We start from the raw sequence: 23,221 nt of genomic DNA on the forward strand, positions 1-23,221 counted from the left end.
TTTTTCACCATAAAATTCACAGACATTTTTTACAGTGTATGTATACACATTTTTGCCAGGCAGAGAAATTTGTCTCTGCAGAGTCCAGTGGCTGCGTGCTTTACACCACTGTAACTGATGCTTTGTGTTGCACATGGTGATGTAATGCTTGAACATTTCTGCTCAACCATGGAAACCCATTCCATGAAGTTCTCTAAGTACTAATCTGAAGGCCAAATGAAGTTTGGAGGTCTGCAGAGATCGACTCTGCCGAAAGTTGACGACTTTTGCGCACTATGCACCTCAGTATCTGCTGCCTACCACTCCGTGGCTGAGTGGCTGTCGTTGCTAGTTACTTCCACTTTGTTAAAATACCACTGAGAGTTGACTCTGGAATATTTAGTAATGCACAGGTGGCATTCAATCACAATACCATGCTGGTAGTCACTGAGCTCCTGAGAGTGATTGATCTATCTGTCTGTATATATATAAAGTCTTTTTTTGTATATATATTTGTATATGTATTTTTATATATATATATATATATATATATATATAAAATCTTTCTTTTTTTTTTTTTTTTGTTAAACCACAGGTCTCTTTTTCCTTTCATTTGTTCAAGCACCTTAGCTGTGAGAAGCAAAGTCATGTGCCGTTGTAATAGGTAGAAATACTAAGCTTGGCCCCCTTTCAAATTACTGCAGACCTGCAGGCTAAGACTAAATTGGTTCTTCTCAACAGTACAGCTCTAGCAATCAGAGCTGAGTTTCCCCAGAGCGTCACACAGCATAACAGTCTTCATAATGGGGATGAATGGCTATCAACTCCAATACTTTCTCTAATCATTTAAGATGGAATTAAAACTAGACCTGGACAGTTTGATTGACAGCTGAAAACTATTGCAATGTCGGACTAAGATCTGCGGATATGATACTGTAAAAGCAAAGGCATATTAAGTAAGAAAAGCAGGGATAACTTTTCTTGGTGCTACAGGGACAAACTACAGGCTCAACTGTGTCACCACATCTATAGACACATTTGGCACAGCCTCTGGAATTATACTTATAATTGCAACAATGCATTTCTTGACTGATGTGGCTTGCCAATTGGTTGAAGATTTAAACTCCTTTAAATCTTATGGACTCTTCAATGTCAGTGGAACAAGTGGTAAAACCAATAGCATTTGCTAGCAACCGTAGAATGTAACTTGCCTAGTGAGGACCATCTGCTTTCCATCCGAGAGCATGAGTTAAGGACGATGCCAACCTATTCCTGGCCCCTTCTGTCATGCCTAGAGGCCTTAACATGTCCACGATCATCCCCATTCACAAGAAAACCAACCCAGCCTTCCTAAGTAACTCCTCTGCCGTAGCATTGAACACTGTGGTGAACTGAAGTGCTTTGAGAAACTCATCAAATACTTCTCCTGCTCAAATCTGCCCTGCTCATTAGATCCTCTTCAGTTTGCGTATTGCATTAATAGGAGCTCTGATACAATCCTCTCCCACCTGGATATCGGAAAAGGGATTTATTCATGTTTGCTGTTCATAGACTACAGTTCAGCATTCAAAACATTTGTTCCCACCAGACTGGTCACCAAGCTCGGAGACCTGTGGATAAGCCGCTCTTTGTTTTTCTGGGTCCAGAGCTTCAAGTCTGACAGATTTCAAGTTGTACTCCCCCCCAGGGAATATCCTAAGTCCATTGCTGTAAACCCTATATGCTCATAATAATAATAATAATAATAATAATAATAATAATACATTATATTTATATAGCGCTTTACAAGAACTCAAAGATGCACATAGAACACATTCAAAGACATACAGAACATAGCAAATAAAGAATACAAAACATTAACAAACAGTACAAGCATGAACAGATTAAGTTTGAGGACTCTTATAAGCAAGGGGGAAAAGATATTAATGTCTCCTGGCTGCACAGCTGCTCATAGCACTAATACCATAGTGAAATTTGCTGATGACACAGTGGTGGTGGTAGGTGTGATCTTAAATTACAATGAGACAGCGAACGTGGATGAAGTAAAGTTGCTGTCTTTATAATGTATTGTCAACAACCTGGTGCTGAAAGTCTTTAAAACCAAGGAGCTCAGGAGGGTGAAGAAAGCAGAGTACCCACTACACACCACTGAGGACCAGCGGAGCCCTGGTAGAGAGAGTGAGCAGTTGCAGGTCCCTGGGAGTCCACATCTCTGAGGACCTGACATAAACCACACACTTCACCTTAGGTGACTGAGCAAATTCTCCAGCGTACTGGAGAAAACCTTCTTTGCTGCAGTAATAGGCTCTGTTCTTGCTGGGAGCATCACTGGCTGGTATGGTAATTGCTGCTTCAAGGAATAGAAGTTTTTTTCATAGAGTGACCTGATGCACTGGGTACACCACAGGGACAGCACTGCCTGGACTACAGGACATCTACATCAAATCAGATCATTAATAATAAGTTTGAATCTTGAATCAGAACTGTCTACATTCTAATGCAGTATTAACTTGGGCATACATGTAGATGCGCTACAGTCATTTTAGATAGAATATCTGTGGCACTTACCCTTGCTTTAGGGCAGAGTTGAGATACAAATGGCATATATGAAGCAATCTCAAGTCCTTGATTGACATCATTTCTGAATGAACAGATTGAAAGATGACAGGAAGTGAAAGAGGAAGGGAGAAGAAAGCAGAATAGCGGATAAAAGGCTCAGCACAGGAGACTTTTGATTTATTCTGAAATCACTGCATGAAGCATTCAGCCTGACACTGCCCACATCCACTTTTAGCTCACCCTCTATTAAAGAGTTCTCCCTACTGCACAACTGATGACTCTGAGAGCCCCACTCTGTCCGACAGCATGGTGTTTGGTGTGTCTGTGTGTGTGCACTTACATTTTTGAGTGTCCATTCCTTATGCTAGTGTTTTAAGTGTCCGAACAAGCTCATTACTTATGCATCAGTCTTTCAGTAAACTGAGGATACAGTAAAAGTACTCTCATATTTACCTAGCCTTGTTTTTGGATCACCCCAAAAAAGGCTGTCTACCGTTGTCTGTCTGTTTCTCCTTTTCTTTCTCTATCTCTATATTCTTTACTTTATGGACTCCACATCACAACCCTACTCCTCCTTCCTCTCCTTCTGTGTGTGCGTGATCAGACTATCCGCTAGGCTTGTGGTCAGACGCTTGGAATGCTCCTCTGTAAAAGCACAGGTTTTATCGTTATCAGCCTCATGAGCTGCGTTATGTAAACAAATCGTTAAATATCAGCGCAAGTGCGTAAATGCTCCTAATGAGGCCTTGGGGAGGAGTTGTGTGCAGTCAGCTCCACAATAGAACAGTGTTGCTTCAAATTTAGGTCAGCGTGTGTGTGTGTGTGTGTGTGTGTGTGTGTGTGTGTCCATGTCCTGTGGCTCTGTCAGCCTGAGTGGCTTCCATAGTTCTCCCATTAATGTTTGCTGTTCTTTAACTTAGACAGCCTTTACAGAGTAGAATCTGCAGTGAACTGACCATGCACAGCCCAGTAAAAATTTAATGTGTACATTGTTTTCAAATCTCACAGCCATTTCACTGACATTTTACAGAGAATTTCCTGCTTGTCCAGTGTTGTATTGGCAGGCGGCCACCCTGTGTTCCACCCTCTCTCTGTACTTGTGACTCTCTCAGAGAGAGAGAGAGTAAGAGAATAAGGAAGATAAAGGATTGGTTTTCAGAGGCGTATAAGCAGAAGCATTTTACTCACTTCATATTTGTCTCTTTTCTGAGGAAACCCTAACAGAAATGTCTAACAATAATATAAGGAAATATATGATTTTAACAGTAATATATACCGTTTTAGATTATATCACATATATAACAGTGGTATAGTAATAGTAATTTAATTTTTTAAATGCGATCTGGCTGAAAGGGAAGCCCAAATTTTTATTGGAGTTATGCAGTCTTTTCTTTTGTCCTTCCCCCTTTTTATTCACATAAATTGTATCTAATCTTCTCAGAAATACCCTGTGAAAAATGACTTAATGTATTTAATGGCAATACATTGAAGTTTTGATTAGAAATGTAAGAAATGATTAGTGTTCGCATTTGTGGATAGATTTCCTACCTAGTTTCTAATCCTGTCTACAAAATCCAGGCACATCCTTCTTCAGCTACCATTCATTCATCTTTTAATCTGAATTAGAGGGAGAGAGCAGAACTGCAAGAGTTCTGTGGCTTTCTATTCCAGAGCCGCCGACAGAACCAGGAGCAGATGCAGTGCACTGCGGTTGTGGTTTCTGGATGGAAAGCGGCTGTTTTAACTAACTGAGCACTATTTTTGGCCTGTGGTTGTGAAGCTGCCGAAGCTAAGAATGCAGTGGTATTGCTGCCATGCTGCAGAGAATCACCAAATATGACTGAACTGATCAGGCTACCGAACTGACTAGGCTTTTTTCATTTGGCTGTCTGACTTCTGCAGTACTGCATGGCCCTCCCATACCTCCTTATTCCTGCTCCCAGCCAGTGGTCCTGCCCACAGTTATTAATCAAGCGCTGTGCTGTGCTGTGCTGGAGGACAGCAGGAAGGTAAAATAATGTCTCATATTTAGCCATCAGCAGTTCATCTCAGGATGATTCATGAGTGCACTTCTGACAATTCTTCCAGAAAATGTATTTCCTTCTTTTTAATCTGATCGGAGCAAACTTCTGTAGCTGTAAATTATGGTTTGAAAGCGATTTCTAATATTACCTTTTAATGAGGGAGAAAATGTATCTTGATATACAGCCATATACCAAAGTGGATACCACAGGTCATGTTTTGTTGATTTCCATAAAGGGTACATATGAAAAATATCTTAATCATATAGTACATGAATTTGGGGATGTGGAACTGTCGACAAACCAACAAACTAAAATGATATTGACACTGTTGTTTGTGATCTGCATATGTCAGTAAACAAAGGAAAAAACAAGTGGTTCTGATTTTGTGCCACATCATTTGTAGAATGCAGGCACTTTAGAATTGTCCAGCCTCTTTGGAGTCTCTTAAATCACAAAGCTGGATTTGCGTTTATGTGAGGGTGCAATGACGAGGTAAAAGAGCCAAACAAACACAGCAATCATGGAGAAGTTAGAACAAGAAGAAAGAACCTGGCAAGCCTAGTTTTGCTGGACCACAATTAGCCATAAAGCTATTGTCACAGAGGTGTTTCTGGCATTTAAAAACCATAAAAAAAAAAAAAAAAAATACCTACCCTTGTCATTGGAAGGTCTGGAGAAGTTTTGGTGCTTGAAATAAATGTCTTTATTTACATGTGGTTTTTATTAAGTGATTGCTTTGTACAGAAACTATGGAGGGCAGGTCTAATAAATGCAAAAATGAAAGAAGGAGCACAAAGTTTTGTTCATAATACATAACACTGGCATCAGTGTTTTTCTTGTTCATTTTATTTAAAAATAAATGCTAAATGATCCGCAACCAAAGAACAAAGAAAACCAATAACATTTTGCTGATTTTAAGAATTACAATTACTAATTTATTCAGTGTAACGTGTTCGAGTACAGCATGTGAAATTTAATAGGGCTGTACGCAGCTATATTAATAAACACACTAATGCCACAAACCCTCCCCACCACTTTCCTTTACAATATTTCAAGAAAAGACACACACTCACGTGAAATAAGACAAATTCAGTAGTACTCCTCTCTATGAGATACAACATGTGTGTTGTGTGTTGTGAACAGTGGTGTAACATAACTAATGCAGAGCCAAACACAGTCCCAGAGCGTGTTCCTGTTTTTTTCCCTATTATTTATTTATATGAAATGACCCCGTCCAGCTTTACTGGACGATAATTCTGTATTTGAGACTCTTTCTGGAGTTACTGAGCCACTGTTCGCGCTGAAGGACCTGCTCTTCTTTGGTTCCATTTGGGAACAAATTTTCTGGTTCACGAACCAGTTTATGTTGGTGGAAATGCGCCGAATGGTTCCAAATTTAGCGTATGAACTTGGTGAACTTGGTGAAAAGCGCTATGTGAAATATGGCTGAACTGTGTCTATGAGGAGTTGGTGTGTTCTCCCCGTGTCCGTGTGAGTTTCCTCCGGGTGCTCTGGTTTCCTCCCACGGTCCAAAAACACACATTGGTAGGTGTATTAGCGACTCAAAAGTGTCCGTGAGTGTATGAGAGAATGTGTGTGTTGCCCTGTGAAGGACTGGTGCCCCCTCCAGGGTGTATTCCCGCACCCAATGATTCCAGGTAGGCTCTGGACCTACCACAACCCTGAACTGGATAAGCGGTTACAGATAATGAATGAATGAATGAATGAGTCAGTCAGTCAGTAAGGGAAAATATTTCTTCTAGGCCGGCCCGGTTGGCGGTCTGGCAATAATAAGTGTACTGAATTAAAATGTTGAAAATGAGAACAGACAACAAAGCGAAAATGACTAAAAACACTTCACTCCTGGGTTCTCATGCTGAATTCAGCAGTGGCTCATTTTCGTTATAAGGAACAGGTGCTGAAACATTTTTTTTTCCTAAAAAGAGCTGTTTATACAGGGGCTGCTGTGTTGTTTGCGGTATTTAGAATGCAGTATTGTTAACTTGTGAAAAATGGTGTAAAATATGTTCCCTTTAAAGGCAGTGTCTACGAATCTGGGGAACTGCTGTTCTCTCTGATTAGTTTATGTTCAGAAGCTCCACATCTTCTAAGGTGGAGTGGTAGGTTTAAGGAAAAAATTGACTTGTTTGTATGTGGCTGAAATTGTACTTGTCTGTAACCTTATAGTCACTGTTTGAATTATTATAGAAATTTGATTTTCTATGTACTTGAGTTGTTATGAAATTAAGTAATCTGAAACAGCAACATTTAAGTCGATATTACCCACCTATGGAGTAGGAATAGCACAGTATTACCATCTTAGTTTGTGCATTTCAACATTTGGAGGTCTCTCCATTGTCTAAACAGCTCTAGAAGCCTTTTTTTCTGAGAGAGAGAGAGAGAGAGAGAGAGAGAGAGAGAGAGAGAGAGAGAGAGAGAGAGAGAGAGACCTAGAATGTGCCATTACAAACTGTGCCTTGTTGCATTCACAATATTGTGAGGGGCTATATTTCTGAGGTGCAGTATTTGCAATGTACAGTTAAAATAGTGAAACAATAGAATATGATCACAGATTGTTGGCATTTATTGTGGCACTATTAAAACAGCTGTCCTTAAGTATTGAAATAACGTTATTTTGGTGAGGACTGCTTCCAGGGACTGCTGCCAGTGTTAAAGCTTCCCAACATTATTCCACTTCCACATAAGTACACTTGGTGACAGTTCAAGGGAAAACTGGCGGCTGCTACAAGTACAAATTGTTGTAAATTGAATTGTAATCAGCTGAACTTTTATTATATTCACTCATTTTTTATTCGATCTCACTACATTTTATGTGATCCTCCTGCACATGTATATGTCTGAGGGAGAGAAACTCAATTTCAATTACACAATCCTTAAAGTATACATGTGATTCACAGATTTAGTACATCTGGCCTGTTATTTCTGGAATTCGTGGTTCTATTTTCCTTATCTTATAATCCTAACTCTAATAATTTCCATGGAAAATGTTAATGCATTTGTTATTTTAAACAGAGCACTTTGCTGTGTATGTGCCCATGTTTTGGTTTGGGATTAGCTAGTGCAGGAGATTTTTTTTTTAAGTAGTTTTAAGTACCCTAATTTTCTGTAATGTACCGAATATCAACCAGGTCAGTGACATATTAAGGCTATCAAAAAAGGTAATTAAACAAGATCGTCTGCAAGCCATTCACCACATTATAGTAGTGGGAAACAGTCACTCTTTTGTATTTTAAAAAATCTGTATCCTGTTAATCTGTTATGTGACAATGTCTTAAAAAGGGCACAAATGTACTGTAGACCACAGATTTCAATCCACAAGTAGAAAATATATGATACGCTGTGTCTCATCTTATGATGTGAAACACAGTCATTCTCAATTTGTTTAAATCATTTAACGCACAAAACAGGTGTATACACTGCAGAAATGTCACAGTAATGTTAGATGCAGCTGTTATTTTAAATCAGTTCAAATGAGTCAGTGCAGGGAATCTTTTTAAAAGAATGATTTATTCCTAAATTGGGGAATGACTCAGTATGCCAGAGCTGCAGACTTTTTGGAGAGACTAAACCCTGCTATTTGAGCAAATAAACTTTGCCATGACCATTCTGAAAGCTTTGAAGGAACATTAAAGCTCATTATGGTCTCTACGCAAATTCTACGGAGCGATTAAACCTTGCGATGCCTGCAATGTGAACTCCACTGAGCAACGCACAATACACCAGGTAAACATGCACTTAATGCCCTAACCAGGGACCCACTGTATTTGTGGTTTATCTGTGGTCTTACCACTCACCTTTGTAAACTGAAGCAGCTCTAAACTTTATAGTTTTTTCCAGTGTTGTGAAAGGGCTACTGATCTTGGCATTGCATCATGAAGGTCACTCTGGGTCTTTTTTATGATGCAATACCCTGGCCATACTATCTTAAAAGTGTGTCAGAATAAAATTCCTTTATTGTCAGTTGTGCTGCATGACATTTGTGAAAATCAATTTATGCGGAAGACAGTTTTGCAGCTGCTTGCATACTTTTGGGTCTTTACTACTCCTATAAACACTCCAAGTGTGAAAAAAAACATCAATCTATTTTCTGAAAGTCAGAAAATGTGAGTCAAGATTTTGGTGTCAAGAATCATATGCTTCAACGAGCCGTTTGGAAAGCTTCCTTATTGTGCACGGTGGCGCAGCAGGTAGTGTCGCAGTCACACAGCTCCAGGGACCTGGAGGTTGTGGGTTCGGGTCTGTGAGCAGTTGGTGTGTTCTCCCCGTGTCCGCGTGGGTTTCCTCCGGGTGCTCCGGTTTCCTCCCACAGTCCAAAAACACAAGATTGGCAACTCAAAAGTGTGCCTAGGTGTGAATGTGTGTGTGTGTGTGTGTGTGTTGCCCTGTGAAGGACTGGCACCCCCTCCAGGGTGTATTCCCACCTTGTGCCCAATGATTCTAGGTAGGCTCTGGACCTACCGCGACCTTGAACTGGTTAAGCGGTTACAGATAATGAATGAATAAATTCATTCATTAAGCCGTTAAGCACACAAGGGTGCTCATATTTAGGCACAGGAATGAGGCATGATACCTTCCACACGGTGGGGAACCTCCCCGATTTTAGATGCTGGTTGTGACTTTATAATAAGGAAATTTGCATAGAATCACCCTGGTACCACCCCTCATCCGTGTAAACATGGGACGGGTGGGGCATGGCCAGCAACAGCTTATTTGCATAAAAGTGACAGAGCCTTTAAAAGGCTCATTCTGAAAAGGACTGAAACTGGCAAGAATAGAGTTGGTGATATCTCTTTATGTGAGAGTGATTTTGTGCAGAACTTCATGAACATGTTTTGTATAGCCCATAGACCTATTCTATCTTAAAAAGAGGTATCTGTATTCATTCATTATCTGTAACTGCTTATCCAATTCAGGGTCGCGGTGGGTCCAGAGCCTACCTGGAATCATTGGGCGCAAGGCGGAAATACACCCTGGAGGGGGCACCTGTCCTTCACAGGGCAACACAGACACCACACACATTCACTCACACACACACCTACGGACACTTTTGAGTTGCCAATCCACCTACCAACGTGTGTTTTCGGACTGTGGGAGGAAACCGGAGCACCCGGAGCAAACCCACGCGGAGAACACACCAACTCCTCACAGACAGTCACCCGGAGAGGGAATCGAACCCACAACCTCCAGGTCCCTGGAGCTGTGTGACACTACCTGCTGCACCACCGTCCCGCCCAAAGGTGGTTATATTAAATTCAAATTTTGCATCACTGGGGAAAAATACTCCTGTCAGGGTCACGGGGTGGACTGACGGAGGCGGACGCACTTGCTAAAACACAGTGAGTTTAATTGAACAAAAGATATAACAAAATAAAGACAGGCTAAAGTGGAAACAACAAGACTAGGATTTTAAACAACTTGGAACAGGAAATACACAAAACGACAAAACTAGGAAACAATAACGACCTGACTAGAAGCGGGAGATAAACAACACAACATGACTTGGGAACAAACAAATGTGAAATGTCCAACAAACAAGAGAGACACAAGGGAACTTAAATACAAGACACAGACAAGCTACACCTGGACAGGTAAGGAGGGGGCAGGTAACAGATGAGACACAGACGAGGAGACGGAACAAAGGCGGGACTAGGGCAACAACAAAGAGCCATGTGCTGAGAACGAGCACATAGCCGAGAAAACAGACATGACAGGACGAGGGCGTGACAACTCCCATCTTATAACAGAAAGATACTGTTATTTGAAAATATTTCAGTGAAAGACATAATTGCAATGTAATTGTACTGAATTTATAATAAATTAATAAAACAAACAGCAGGCTGCTGTTGTAGCTTTTCCATATGTCATAGTCATTATGGACAAAGACATAATTATATTCATAAAAATGTAAGGAAATCGGCCGACAGAGCAGAGCAAAACAACACTGAATACATAAAACACAATCCATAACCAAAAAGATGCGAGCGACCATATGCAACGATCAGCCATAACATAAAAAAACGCCTCCTTATTTTTGAGCTTGTCTATTTTTCAGCAAGGCAACATCTTCTCCCAGGAGATCTGTTGTTATTTCAGAAAGGCAATGCCAGGCACGAGTTACAGCAGTATGACTTTGCAGACATAGAGTGTGCATGCTAGACAGGCTTGCCTGCAGTCTGGATCCAACTTGTACCGCACACCTTGAAGAAGAGACTCAGGCAAAAGTGACCACGAGCCGATGGGCAGCTGAAGTTTCAAGCAAGAATGAACAAAAACTCCACTTGCAGTACTGCTACTTGTATTGTCCTTAGTTCCCAAACAAATTACAGCATGTAATTAGGAGGTACAGTTATGTAACACAATGATAAACTAACTCTCTCTCTCTCTCTCTCTGTTTTGATTATGCTGCAAGGAACAAATTCTAGATATATTTGAGATATCTTATATTCATAAAAATGTAAGGAAATCGGCCGACAGAGCAGAGCAAAACAACACTGAATACATAAAACACAATCCATAACCAAAAAGATGCGAGCGACCATATGCAACGATCAGCCATAACATAAAAAAACGCCTCCTTATTTTTGAGCTTGTCTATTTTTCAGCAAGGCAACATCTTCTCCCAGGAGATCTGTTGTTATTTCAGAAAGGCAATGCCAGACACGAGTTACAGCAGTATGACTTTGCAGACATAGAGTGTGCATGCTAGACAGGCTTGCCTGCAGTCTGGATCCAACTTGTACCGCACACCTTGAAGAAGAGACTCAGGCAAAAGTGACCACGAGCCGATGGGCAGCTGAAGTTTCAAGCAAGAATGAACAAAAACTCCACTTGCAGTACTGCTACTTGTATTGTCCTTAGTTCCCAAACAAATTACAGCATGTAATTAGGAGGTACAGTTATGTAACACAATGATAAACTAACTCTCTCTCTCTCTCTCTCTCTGTTTTGATTATGCTGCAAGGAACAAATTCTAGATATATTTGAGATATCTTATATTCATAAAAATATTGGTTGGTTAATAAACTGAAATTATTTTCTTTGTACATTCAATGGTTAAATAAGTGTTCAAGAGAATGTTTTAGAAATATTGTTCAATTTTGGAAGGACAGTGAAGAAGCAGAAAGCAGGCAAGTTGAAGTAAGAGAAGGTTTTAATAGTCAACCTTGGGCAGCAGAAGTCCAGTTAATCCAGGCATTGGCAGGAAGCATTAAGGAAGGCAGGTGAGGCGAAAGGGAGTGTACGAGCCCAACAGAGTAAGGTTATAAAAGGGTGGAGCCCATGGCAAGCAGCTCAAGGTTGGTGAAGCTCAAGGCTGCAACCGGAAAGTCCAGCAATTCAGAGCTTTCCATATTATTAAGTAAAAAGTAAGTATACACTTAATATTAAGAATGTATGAATACAGACAAAACAAAATGAAATGGCCTTGCTCACTGCATTCTCTCTAGGCATGTGTGCAGCGATGTCATTCCATGATTGTTATAAGGAGGAGACTGATCTCTGGTTGAAAAATAAATGGGAAACTTGTAGCAATCAATAAGGTATATGATAGGTGCTCAACAGTAATACAATGGTGGAAAGTTTTGAAGAAGGCCGTGTCAGAGCCAAATCTGCAATTACCCACAGCTTTCTCTAGTCTGCCCTCTAATGGAAACCTCCAGTTACAAGCATAACACATAGGCAAGTACAAGGGTTGGACAATGAAACTGAAACACCTGTCATTTTAGACCACAATAAATTTATTAGTATGGTGTAGGACCTCCTTTTGCAGCCAGTACAGTGTCGATTCGTCTTGGGAATGACATATATAAGTCCTGCACAGTGGTCAGAGGGATTTTAAGCCATTCTTCTTGCAGGATAGTGGCCAGGTCACTACGTGATGCTGGTGGAGGAAAACGTTTCCTGACTCGCTCCTCCAAAACACCCCAAAGTGGCTCAATAATATTTAGATCTGGTGACTGTGCAGGCCATGGGAGATGTTCAACTTCACTTTCATGTTCATCAAACCAATCTTTCACCAGTCTTGCTGTGTGTATTGGTGCATTATCATCCTGATACACGGCACCACCTTCAGGATACAATGTTTGAACCATTGGGTGCACATGGTCTTACTGGTGCAATGTGCTGGTCAAATTTAGCCATGAAACCTCCCACATTAAAATGACAGGTGTTTCAGTTTCATTGTCTAACCCCTGTATGTGAATAGTAACCTTCATAACGCATGGCAACGCATGACCAAACAGCAAGTATATCTCTACCCTTACTGTGGTTATACTTTTGAGTTATTTATATGTTTCTCCACATTTAGCGAAATGGAAGCCATTTCTTGAATAACTGTAAATAACTGCTTGGTAGAATTAAAAAGATGGCAGATTCCCCTATGAGGGCTTCTTGTATGAATTGAAGTCATTTATATTTCTATATGTAATTCATGTTTAGGGTGAGTATCCTCCCCTTGAAGCTGATTCTACAAGTGTTTGGAGCAGTTTCTATCACCTCATCTTGCATTGAGACAGCCAGTAAGATGGCAACACCAAAGCAGTTTTCTGGTCACTCTGAAAAGATCAGTTACGATTAGGGTTCATGGACACAGCCCTAGACTAGCTGGCCAGCATTGCCTGGAATTAGCAGTGTTTTGGCACTGGCACTAGAGGTTATCGTGGTTGAGCTGTTTGAGTATCTCTGAAATCTGCACATATTTCTATGTAATAAATCTGAACTCAAGCCTCTCATTATTTGTTTGTAATGTCATGTAACAACAAATACTGATTTATACGGCTTTACATGGTTTGAAGCCATCTTTCTCCCTCCTCTTCCTTTCTCTTAGTGAACTAATCCTCTCCAATGTGGATGCTGATGTTTCCGGTAATTGGCAGTGCCATGTGACCAGTTCCCGTGGCAACAGCTCCATTGGCATGGAGATTGTTGTCCTAGAGACATCTGCAGTGTACTGTTCAGCAGAGAAGGTGACCACCAACAAAGGTGACTTCAGGTGTGTCCAGGAGCACAAACACAAACACACTTCAGGTGGTTTTAACTCACCTTTCAGGCATGAAAATTCCATACTACCAATAAATACCTTTCATACATGATGCAGTATAGCCATAACGTTTGTCAATAGCACACAACAGGATTCCTACAAAGCAACAAATCATCAGAACATAAGTTCTGCCTAAAATAGCAAATTACACACACCTCTCATTTTTTATGGTCATTAACAGTGTCTGTGGTTGGCAGGGCACCAGTCTGTAGTTAATGAGGTGAAGCAGTGCTGGCTGGGGCCGGCTCAGACTCTCAGTATTTGTTTTCGGGCTTCTGTTGTTTTGTGTATTCCTTTGTTGTTTTCGTGCACTATAGTTTCATGAGTGCTCCATCTAGCAGAGCTCAGTCTGCTTTTACAGAATGCTTAAATAATGCACTGAAATCTCTCTCTTTGTTGGTGAGAAAATGTTGTGATGAATATTATATAACAAACTTTGTTTTTTAATAACTTTGCTGTCTTGTTTTAATTCATTTAGGCTTCCCTTGTGTGATATTTTTGTTTGTTTGTTTGCTTTTTGAACCAAAGCTAAAACATCAAATTATTCCTTTTGTATGTTTGATTTATTTATAGATAGATAGATACATAAATACATAAATACGTACTTTATTGATCCTGAAGGAATTTAGGAGCCAGCAGCAAAAATACAGTATATGTATATAAATAACATAGACTGTAGACTTATACATATAAATAGATATAAATATGAAGACTATGGATGCAGTAACGTAACACTGCCAGTCAGGTAATCTGTGATTTATGTTTATTAAAAAAAATAAAATAATGATTTGCTACTACAGACCATGCCCGTAAAGGCTGAAACGGGAAGGTGAACTCAGATGTATTTGGCGAGAAGTTCAGGGCGGCTTCAGAATGAGTGTGAAGCCAAGAAAAAGGGGTGGAGGTGGGAGCGAGTAGTTTTTCCAACAAGGAAATGAACTGAGTTTGCAGGGTTTATATAGGGCTGAGGGGAGGAGTTCAGAGAAGTGCATTGCATCTTCTGCTCCCACCTTCTAGGCAAAGAAGTAATGTAAGTCGTTTATTCAGGGGCTTCGTATTATACAATATTAATATGAATAGTCTGAAGTCATTAAGGGCGGTGTAGCAGGTAGTGTCGCAGTCACACAGCTCCAGGGGCCTGGAGGTTTTGGGTTCGATTCCCGCTCCGGGTGACTGTCTGTGAGGAGTTGGTGTGTTCTCCCCGTGTCGGCGTGGGTTTCCTCCGGGTTCTCCTGTTTCCTCCCACAGTCCAAAACACATGTTGGTAGGTGGATTGGCGCTTCAAAAGTGTCCAAATGTGTGTGTGTCTGTGTTGGGACTGGCGCCCCCTCCAGGGTGTATTCCCCCCTTGCACCCAATGATTCCAGGTAGGCCCTGGACCCCCCGCGACCCTAAATTGGATAAGCGGTTACAGATAATGGATGGATGGATGAATGAATGAAGTCATTAAGCACACAATGGTGCTCATATTTAGGCACAGGAATGAGGCATGATACCTTCCACACGGTGGGGAACCTCCCCGATTTTAGACGCAGGTTGGATATGTGCTGTAGGGACTCCCTTAACTTAGCAGCACACTGAGTTACTTTGGACTTTGTCAGGTCCAGTTGATTTCTTCATGTGTTGTCTCTTCAGGACACCTCTGACCTGGTTTATCATGAAGATGTGAATAGTGGGAGAAGATGGGCACCGCAAGGGTTCTGAACAGATCTGATAATTTAGTATAGAAACTGGGAAAAAGAGATTGTTTTGTCTGTGCTGGCAGCCTGGAGGAGGGGTTCACATATGTCTGTTGAAGAAGGTGTGTTGATAGCAGCTAGACATGCTGAGAAAGTAATATCAGGATCTGTGTAGTGAGATGGTGTCGCAGTGGTCACTGGACATACAAGAGCTGTAAAAGCTGGAACAGGGCAGCTTAAACAGTTATAGAAGATATTGAACTCTTTCATTTTCTTCACATTACTGTCAGATATAATGTTGGGCAGTTAAACAATATTGATTAGTTTCGTGGTTAATTTTTGCTCAAAAACGATGATTAGCTTTGAGTAATAGAGCTTTATAAACCTTCAATTCTATTCCCTGTGTTCACAGCCAGCTGCACATTATCAGGCACATATACTCATGCTATTATGGTAAATGAACATAGGCGACCAGGTGAACGTGAGAATGCAAACATAACTATAATAGGTTTAATTCAGTTAATTAAATAGTTCTCCTTGCACAAAATTGTTTTTTCTGCTCTCAGATTTTTAATTGTATCCGATGCAATAGAACTTTTTCCACCTGAGTAGTGCTCCGGACCCACCGCGACCCTGAACTGGATAAACAGTTACAGACAATGAATGAATGAACGTGTGAAACTGACAAGGTTCCAGCTTCCACACTGTTACAAGAACTGTCCTAAGCCTTGTAATGATTTAAGGGCAATATGTTTATAGTTCAGCGCTTAGTGTTAATTTATTTATTAAATTATTATCAGCATAGAATAAAACCTATCATGATAACATTTTTGGCCACATCGCCCAGCTCTAGATGCACTGTCATTTGTAGTCCGTCTGTATGATTCTCAGCTCATCCTGATTATTGTCTTTTTCTTGTTCAAGCGGCCTTTGACATTGCAAGCTCTATAAGACATGCTTTTAGCGACGTTGCACACAGTTTTCACATGAACAACAATGTCCATGCTAAAGTACATGTAGTCTGTAATGCAGTGTGTAATCCCCTTAATATCCTCCCCATGTGACTCTTTCAGAACACTCAAATCAGTGGATTTAAAGTAGTTCCTTATGGTTTCTGATTTTAAGAGACCATTTCCTGAAAGAACAAGCAGTGAGAGGTTATCTTCAGACACAGGGCTTGTAGTGAGGCTGTAGGTACACAAGTTTTTGGTTTCATTTTCCAAAACAGGCAGGGCTGTTGGTGAATGTGTTTTCAATATTAGTATATAGGCGATCAATTGTCCTTATGTTCTTCTTAGTGGGGCAGACTACATCATTATAAAATGCATGAGTCTTTAAAATCATCAACAATTACAAGGAATTTGGGTTGAAGCCTAGCGAGGGTTGTGTATATGACATCAATCACCATCTCTGCATCTGCGTGTGGAGGAATGTTAACACAAGGTATATTGCACAATTCTGTCCATTCCTCTATTTGCAACCCCAGACAGTATACAGCCTGCAAATAATTAATGTTTATATATATATATATATATATATATATATATATATATATATATATATATATATATATATATATATATATATATATATTCCACATATGGAGCACTTAATTATACTTTGAAAGTTCATCACAAGTTGCGTTTCAGAGGTAAAAATAAAGAAATATATGATCAAGCTCTTAATATTGATTGTGAACTTCTTTTTTTTTTGAACAAATTAAACAGAGTGCTTTCATCTTACAGCATATTTAAAATATATTGGACCTGTGCATCCTATTGAGGTATCTTAGTCTTAATAGGCAGGGTTCCCAATAAAAGTAAATAAATTAATTAATCAGTAAGCCTCTAAATATGGTTATTCTGGGACAATAATCCAAGGAGCCCATTTTGGGACAATTATTTTTAAGAATGACCCTTAACACCACTCTCTTGCCTTATACAGATGGCCTAAGACACTTGCAGGCTTCATGGCCTTCCTGCCCTGTGCCATTCCCACTTATAGCTCCTCCACTCATGAGAAGAGGGCATGGCGACGATGTGATAAGCAGGGCCGATGGGCGGAGGAAGACTATAATCAGTGTCCATACTCCAGCAAGTTCACCCGCGTGCTGCATGAACTCACACAGGTCAGTGCCAAATGCAAAATGCCAATGCACTATGAAAATGTTTGGATTCCATGACTTAAATATGGGATTAACATGTAATATAGAGTTATGAGCATAATTAAAGTTGACTTTAGGAGTGGCAAATGCCTTTTCTTAATCTAACCCTTAAATGTCAGTCATGACACCAGAAGTCTTTTTTTTTTATTAATGCAGCAGTTTTGCAATAGTAAGGAGCCTCAACTTATTCCACCAAAAACCTATTAAAAAGGCCAGTTTATTCCCACATATAGTACAAGTAAGGTGAGAGTGAATGGAATATTTTAATGTTTAAATTGATCAAGGCCAGTACTTCTGGGATTAGTGGCATTTGTGATCCAGAACTATTGACCCCATAGGGTCCTGCTTGACTTTACTACTGCTTCTGTGGCTGAACGGCATCAAATGTTCACAGCAACTGGAGAGAGTTTCACATCACTCCGAAGCCCAGAAGCCCACTGCATTTTGAGTAAAAAAAATCCTGTAGTATTGCATAAGAGAAAAACCTTTATCTGCTGTTTAGCATTTTATAGTTTTATTATATGATGTGTACTATCTAGGGAGTATTTGTGATGTTGACTGACACAGACAAACAGAGCACTGTTTGTAAATGTAATGCAGATAGATAGGGCATACTTATATTTATTTAATTTTAACATGTAAATACGGACTAAAAACAATATTTATCACAGTATTTATCTGAGCTGTTGGTGAGTAACAAGTGAGTACTCAGTATGGCGGCTATTCTAAACAGCAACGTAATCTGCAACCCATGGATGAATGCCCTTGATTTGTGGAAAAAAGTCCTGTTTTTCCGAACAGAGGTATGTCCTTATGGAGCATTAGCATTAGCATTCCTTTTTCTATAGACAATTTTGAAGTTATATTTTATTTATCTTGCATAAATAGCTGAAATATTAAAATATCACTCATGAAACAAAGCTTTGTATATCTATTTATAATGTTTTCAAATAACAGCTGCAATTTAAACATTTAATAGATGAATTGTATAAATGTATCATTTAATGTCAAACAATCCAAAAAGAAATTATAAAAAAAATTCTTCAAATAAATTGCAACACTTTATTGTAGGTCATTGTCCATAAGGTTACACAACACCTACATAAAACTTTAACGACACATTCAATTTCTGTGCTTCCTCTGAAACACATGGGGTCAACTGAATACTTATTTTTTTAAATGGCGCTAATGCAGTGAGACTGAATACCTTTATTCATTGGAGGAAAATGCAGACTGGCCAGATCTGTCATCAGATACCTGTCCTCGGATGGCTGAGATATGACTGGGGATCAAACTTGTGATCTCCCTGAGGCAACAGCGCTTGTCAGAAACCCCATCACCATTCCTGCTGAGATATAGTTTGACATACTTTGACATAGCTTTATTTATTTGAGTTAAAAATCCCAACTCCAACATATACCACACCCTCCTCAAAGACTACTGAAAACCCATTAAAAGAATGCTTAATGAACTTTGAATAATTTTAGGATTGATCAGCACCCTCGCTCTCTCTCTCTCTTTCTCTCTCTCTCTCTCTCTCTCTCTCTCTCTCTCCCACCCCCATACAGATACCTGTGAATAGCTCCAATGCTGTGCTCCTGGCTCGGCAGCTCTCCTCTTTCACTGTCAGTGCTGCAATGTTCAGAGACATGATGGATGTCATCTTTGTCACACACCTCGTAGAGAGGATCACACGGCTGGTTGATCGCATCCGAGAAGTAAGGGCTTTCCCTATCCTGCCTTAGACAATCGATTCCTTTTATTACATTTCATCTCAGCCACTTCAAGGAGCCAGTGTGAATTCAGTTGGGTTCCGTAAGTGAAATTCCAACCTATATTTATTGGCCTTGTCAGAAAAAAAACAGAAGTCAAAATCGTTCTTAACTTCTATTACAGGTATAAAATATATCAAAATTTAAGGGACCGCAACCCTGAACTGGATACGCGGTTACAGATAATGAATGAATGAATGAATGAATGAATGAAGATTAATGGGGGTCAGAAGTTTACATACACAAAGTTGAATGTGCCTTAAAATAATGTCATAGCCTTAGAAGCTTCTGATAGACTAATTGGCATCATTTGAGATAACTGTGGCTTCATTTTTAAGGCTGAACTTCCGTGCCTCTTTGCTTGAAATCAGCTAAGGCATCAGAAAAAGAATTGTAGACATCCACAAGTCTGGAAGTCTGGTACATCCATGGGAGCAATTCCTACATGCCTGAAGGAACCGTGTTCATCTGTTCAAATAAACGTATTATCATATGCAAGATTAAACACCATCCTACCACTCAGCAACCATACCATTAAGGAAGAGATAAATGTACTTTGCTGTGAAAAATACTACTTAAAGCAATGCTAGGGACTTTTTTTTACTATATAATTCAAACTTCAAAATCACTGTGCGATTTCACTGACCTATAGTAGGGAGAAGAGAGCTTTGTTATTGCTACTCCAGGCGCAGCACTGCAGAAACTGCACTGTGTGACTTTTGGCACCGAAAGGGACCTGATTTATTATTTTTTTTAACTGTTTAAGTTTAGTCAAATGAAATGAATCATGGAATATATCTAAGCATAAATGAAGCTATTTTACTTTGCAATTGAATCTTAATCAGTTACTTAATCAGTAACTGATTTTTCATGCTTTTTATTAGAAAATAAGTGTTCTTTAAGAATTGGGCGGCACGGTGGCTTAGTGGTGAGCATGTTCGCCTCTCAGCACTGGGATCTTGGGTTCAAGTCCCATATGGGTGGAGTTTCCATGTTCTCCCTTTGTCTGCATGGGTTTCCTCCAGAGTCTCTGGTTTCCTCCCATAGTCCAAAAACATGGAGGGTAGGTGAATTGGCTTTTCTAATAAAAATGTCCTGGTGAATGAGTGTGTATGTGAATGAATGTCTGTTTGTGTGAGTGAATGTGTGTGTGCCCAGATATGGATTGGCACTCTATCCTGGGTGAAACCCTAGTGCCTGATGCAGTCTTCCAGGTGGACGGTCATTCCTGGTCGAGAGTACGCTGTGCGCGTTTGGCTGCTGCTTCTCGCCAGTGTGTGTGTGGATTGAGCGTTCTGAGCAGTGTGGATTGTAAAGCATCCTTGGGTGTATAGAAAGGCACTATATAAGTGTAAAGATAGATAGTTAGATGTTGTTTTGCCACACATTTCCTCTAATTTAACAGACAGTCTCTCATGTTACAATAAACATGCAAGTTAAATATATATATAAATTAATTTTACTAGGCCAGGTTTCCTGATGTAGTCTTTATTGTCAGTACATTTACGACATGAAGCAAACAGTGACTTACTATTCAAATTGTGTTAAGGTTAAATGTAAGATGAATTTAACATTAGGAATCAAGCATTTATACTTGTGTAACATGGTATGGAGGACCAGAGATGAATGAATAATACAAAAATGAATAATACAATATAAATTTAAAAACTAAAATTAAACAGTAAATGTATAAATAAAATTACATATGTAGATTTTAGAATTTAATGAATGACTAAATGAATGCACAAATGTGGAAATAAACAAATACATTTAGAAATATCAAAATAAATAAATGTATAAATGAGTAAATGCAGAAAACAACTGAAGATATTTAAATAACAGTTACCCCTTTTTCAAGACAAAAATTGGAGAGTGGTGTTACCAACTATGCTACACCAAGAAAGCTATTGTAACATGCTATAATTTTTCTGTAGTATACCTACATTTGCTTGTCAATTCAGATGAAATTTGAGTTTAATCATTGGAGGAAATAGTGTCTCCTATTCTGGCTGACTTTAAATACCATGGACACTGATATAATCAAGACACTTATTTTACATAACAGTTTTACAAAAATCTCGTCTCCATTACTACACCTCCGCATCGTCTCATCCTCTCAAGCAAATTTAAAGCAATACTGTAAAGCAGTTTTAAAACCGAGCCCATTTCACTCAATGTTGCTTTCAGCCTTCAGCCTTACATAGACTGTAGACGTTCGTCATTGCTGTTTTGTACTCCCAAAGCAACAATTGGCAGATGACTAAAGAGGGGAAGTCTGCATCAGCTTTGGGGTTCCTGGAGGAAGCTGACAGATCGTAGCTGTCTGTATGAGTGTTCAGTGGGCTTGCTGTAAGGAAGTTTACATTACAGATGTATACATAAATTTAGGGGAAAAAAGTCCACTTGGTTTTCATTGTTTGGATAGTGCTGCTACAACTTGAGCCAAGAATGTTTTAGCACAGGATACTTTTTTTGAGTCATTTACCTTTGGTTGCTGGAACGTGTGTGTGTGTGTGTGTGTGTGTGTGTGTGTGTGTGTGTGTGTGTGTGTGTGTGTAAATAATGAACTCAATTTTTTGTTAATGTAGAATGCTGCAGCTTACCCTAATATTATTATAATACATATTTTAATTATGTAAATATTGAAAGACTCAGATTAACCACTGATGTACTGTTCGTACTTCAAGTATACACTCTCAAACAGACGTTAACATGTTTTTTTGTAATTATTTCTTTAAGCAGACAGCAGTGATCTGCTATGTCTGATTGTGTAACTTAACTAAAAAGGCTTGTATTTTGCAAAAATATATAATGTAAAAAGAGTGACACAAAGAAACAAGGCTAGGTAAGGAACAGGGAAGATAATAAGTATACTGTAAGACTATGTAAGAGTTTAAACACATTTAAGTTAATACTGGTTACCTCAAACAAACGTAAACACACTGACAGACAAGAGACAAATGCAGGGGATATATTTATACACAAATAAAAGTTACATTGAGCAGCTGGGAACAATCAGAAACCATGGTGACTGACCACTTCCAGATGCAGCAAATGGCACAGGTGGAGCAAGGCAATGGACTGGCATGGAGGACAAGAGTAAGGCAGGACATGGCTTTTTTCTTTTTTTCTTCACATGGCATTAAGATGCTGGTTTCATTTACATGCTTAAGCAGTTCACTTCATGCTCTGACCAGGGTTAAATAGTCACTCCAGCAATAAAATTTTAAACAGAAGATATGGAGATATGTAGATTCATCAAATTTAAAAAGAGCTGTCAGTGGATTCAGTCATAGCACCAAGGTCAGGGGTCCTAGTGTCACAGCAAGACCATGAATGTCATTAATCCAAGAAATCATGTTTCTTTCATTGAGAAAGCATGGAAAAAAATTATCTCTGCACTTTTTTCATCAGCCATCTTAAAGGATTTAATACAGCTCAAAGAGAAAGAGTAATCTTAATGATATCTTCGTGCACAATGAATGAGAAATTTTGCATTTAGATGAAAACTTGCACTCTGTTTCTGTACTTAAACAGATACATGACATGAGCTGAAGCTCACATTAAAATGTTAGTCGGGTTCAGCTCCTCGATTTGCACATGTTAAGCTTGTTTTTTCTTGTTATTGTATTTGTGCCTGCATGAGATTATCATGACAGATTGAAAGCTCATTCAGTAGTACATGGCTAGAATATTATACAACACCAATTCCAATGAAATGCAAATCCTTTTCAACCTATATTTTATTTAATACACTATAAATACAAGATATTTAATGTTCAAACTGATCAACTTTGTTGTTCATTTGCAAATAAACAAATATTCACATTTTGAATTTGAGGCCTGCAACACGTTCCAAAAGAGTTGGGACAGGGGCAACAAAAGACTGGTAATGGATATAATGGAGTAATGCTCAAGAAACACCTGTTTGGAACATTCCACAGGTGAACGGGTTCATTGGAAAAAGTGATATAGTAAAATGATGT

At 39.3% G+C, this 23,221-nt stretch overlaps 1 protein-coding gene across 4 annotated transcripts in view; it reads left to right on the top strand.

Annotated features, from left to right (window-relative positions):
* LOC136706058 (adhesion G protein-coupled receptor A3) overlaps nucleotides 1-23,221 on the top strand; it is a 251,218-nt gene that overhangs the window by 68,840 nt on the left and 159,157 nt on the right. For all 4 annotated transcript variants that reach the window (XR_010804108.1, XR_010804107.1, XM_066679962.1 and 1 more), the window contains 3 exons: nucleotides 13,408-13,572; nucleotides 17,244-17,427; nucleotides 19,032-19,181. Coding sequence is in view for 2 of the 4 variants with exons in the window: in XM_066679962.1 (XP_066536059.1) it covers nucleotides 13,408-13,572; nucleotides 17,244-17,427; nucleotides 19,032-19,181 (499 nt within the window). In the remaining 2 variants the exon portion in view is untranslated. The remainder of the gene's footprint in view (nucleotides 1-13,407; nucleotides 13,573-17,243; nucleotides 17,428-19,031; nucleotides 19,182-23,221) is intronic.

The sequence above is a fragment of the Hoplias malabaricus genome, chromosome 8 (genome assembly GCF_029633855.1).
Source record: "Hoplias malabaricus isolate fHopMal1 chromosome 8, fHopMal1.hap1, whole genome shotgun sequence".
NCBI classification, from domain to species: Eukaryota; Metazoa; Chordata; class Actinopteri; order Characiformes; family Erythrinidae; genus Hoplias; species Hoplias malabaricus.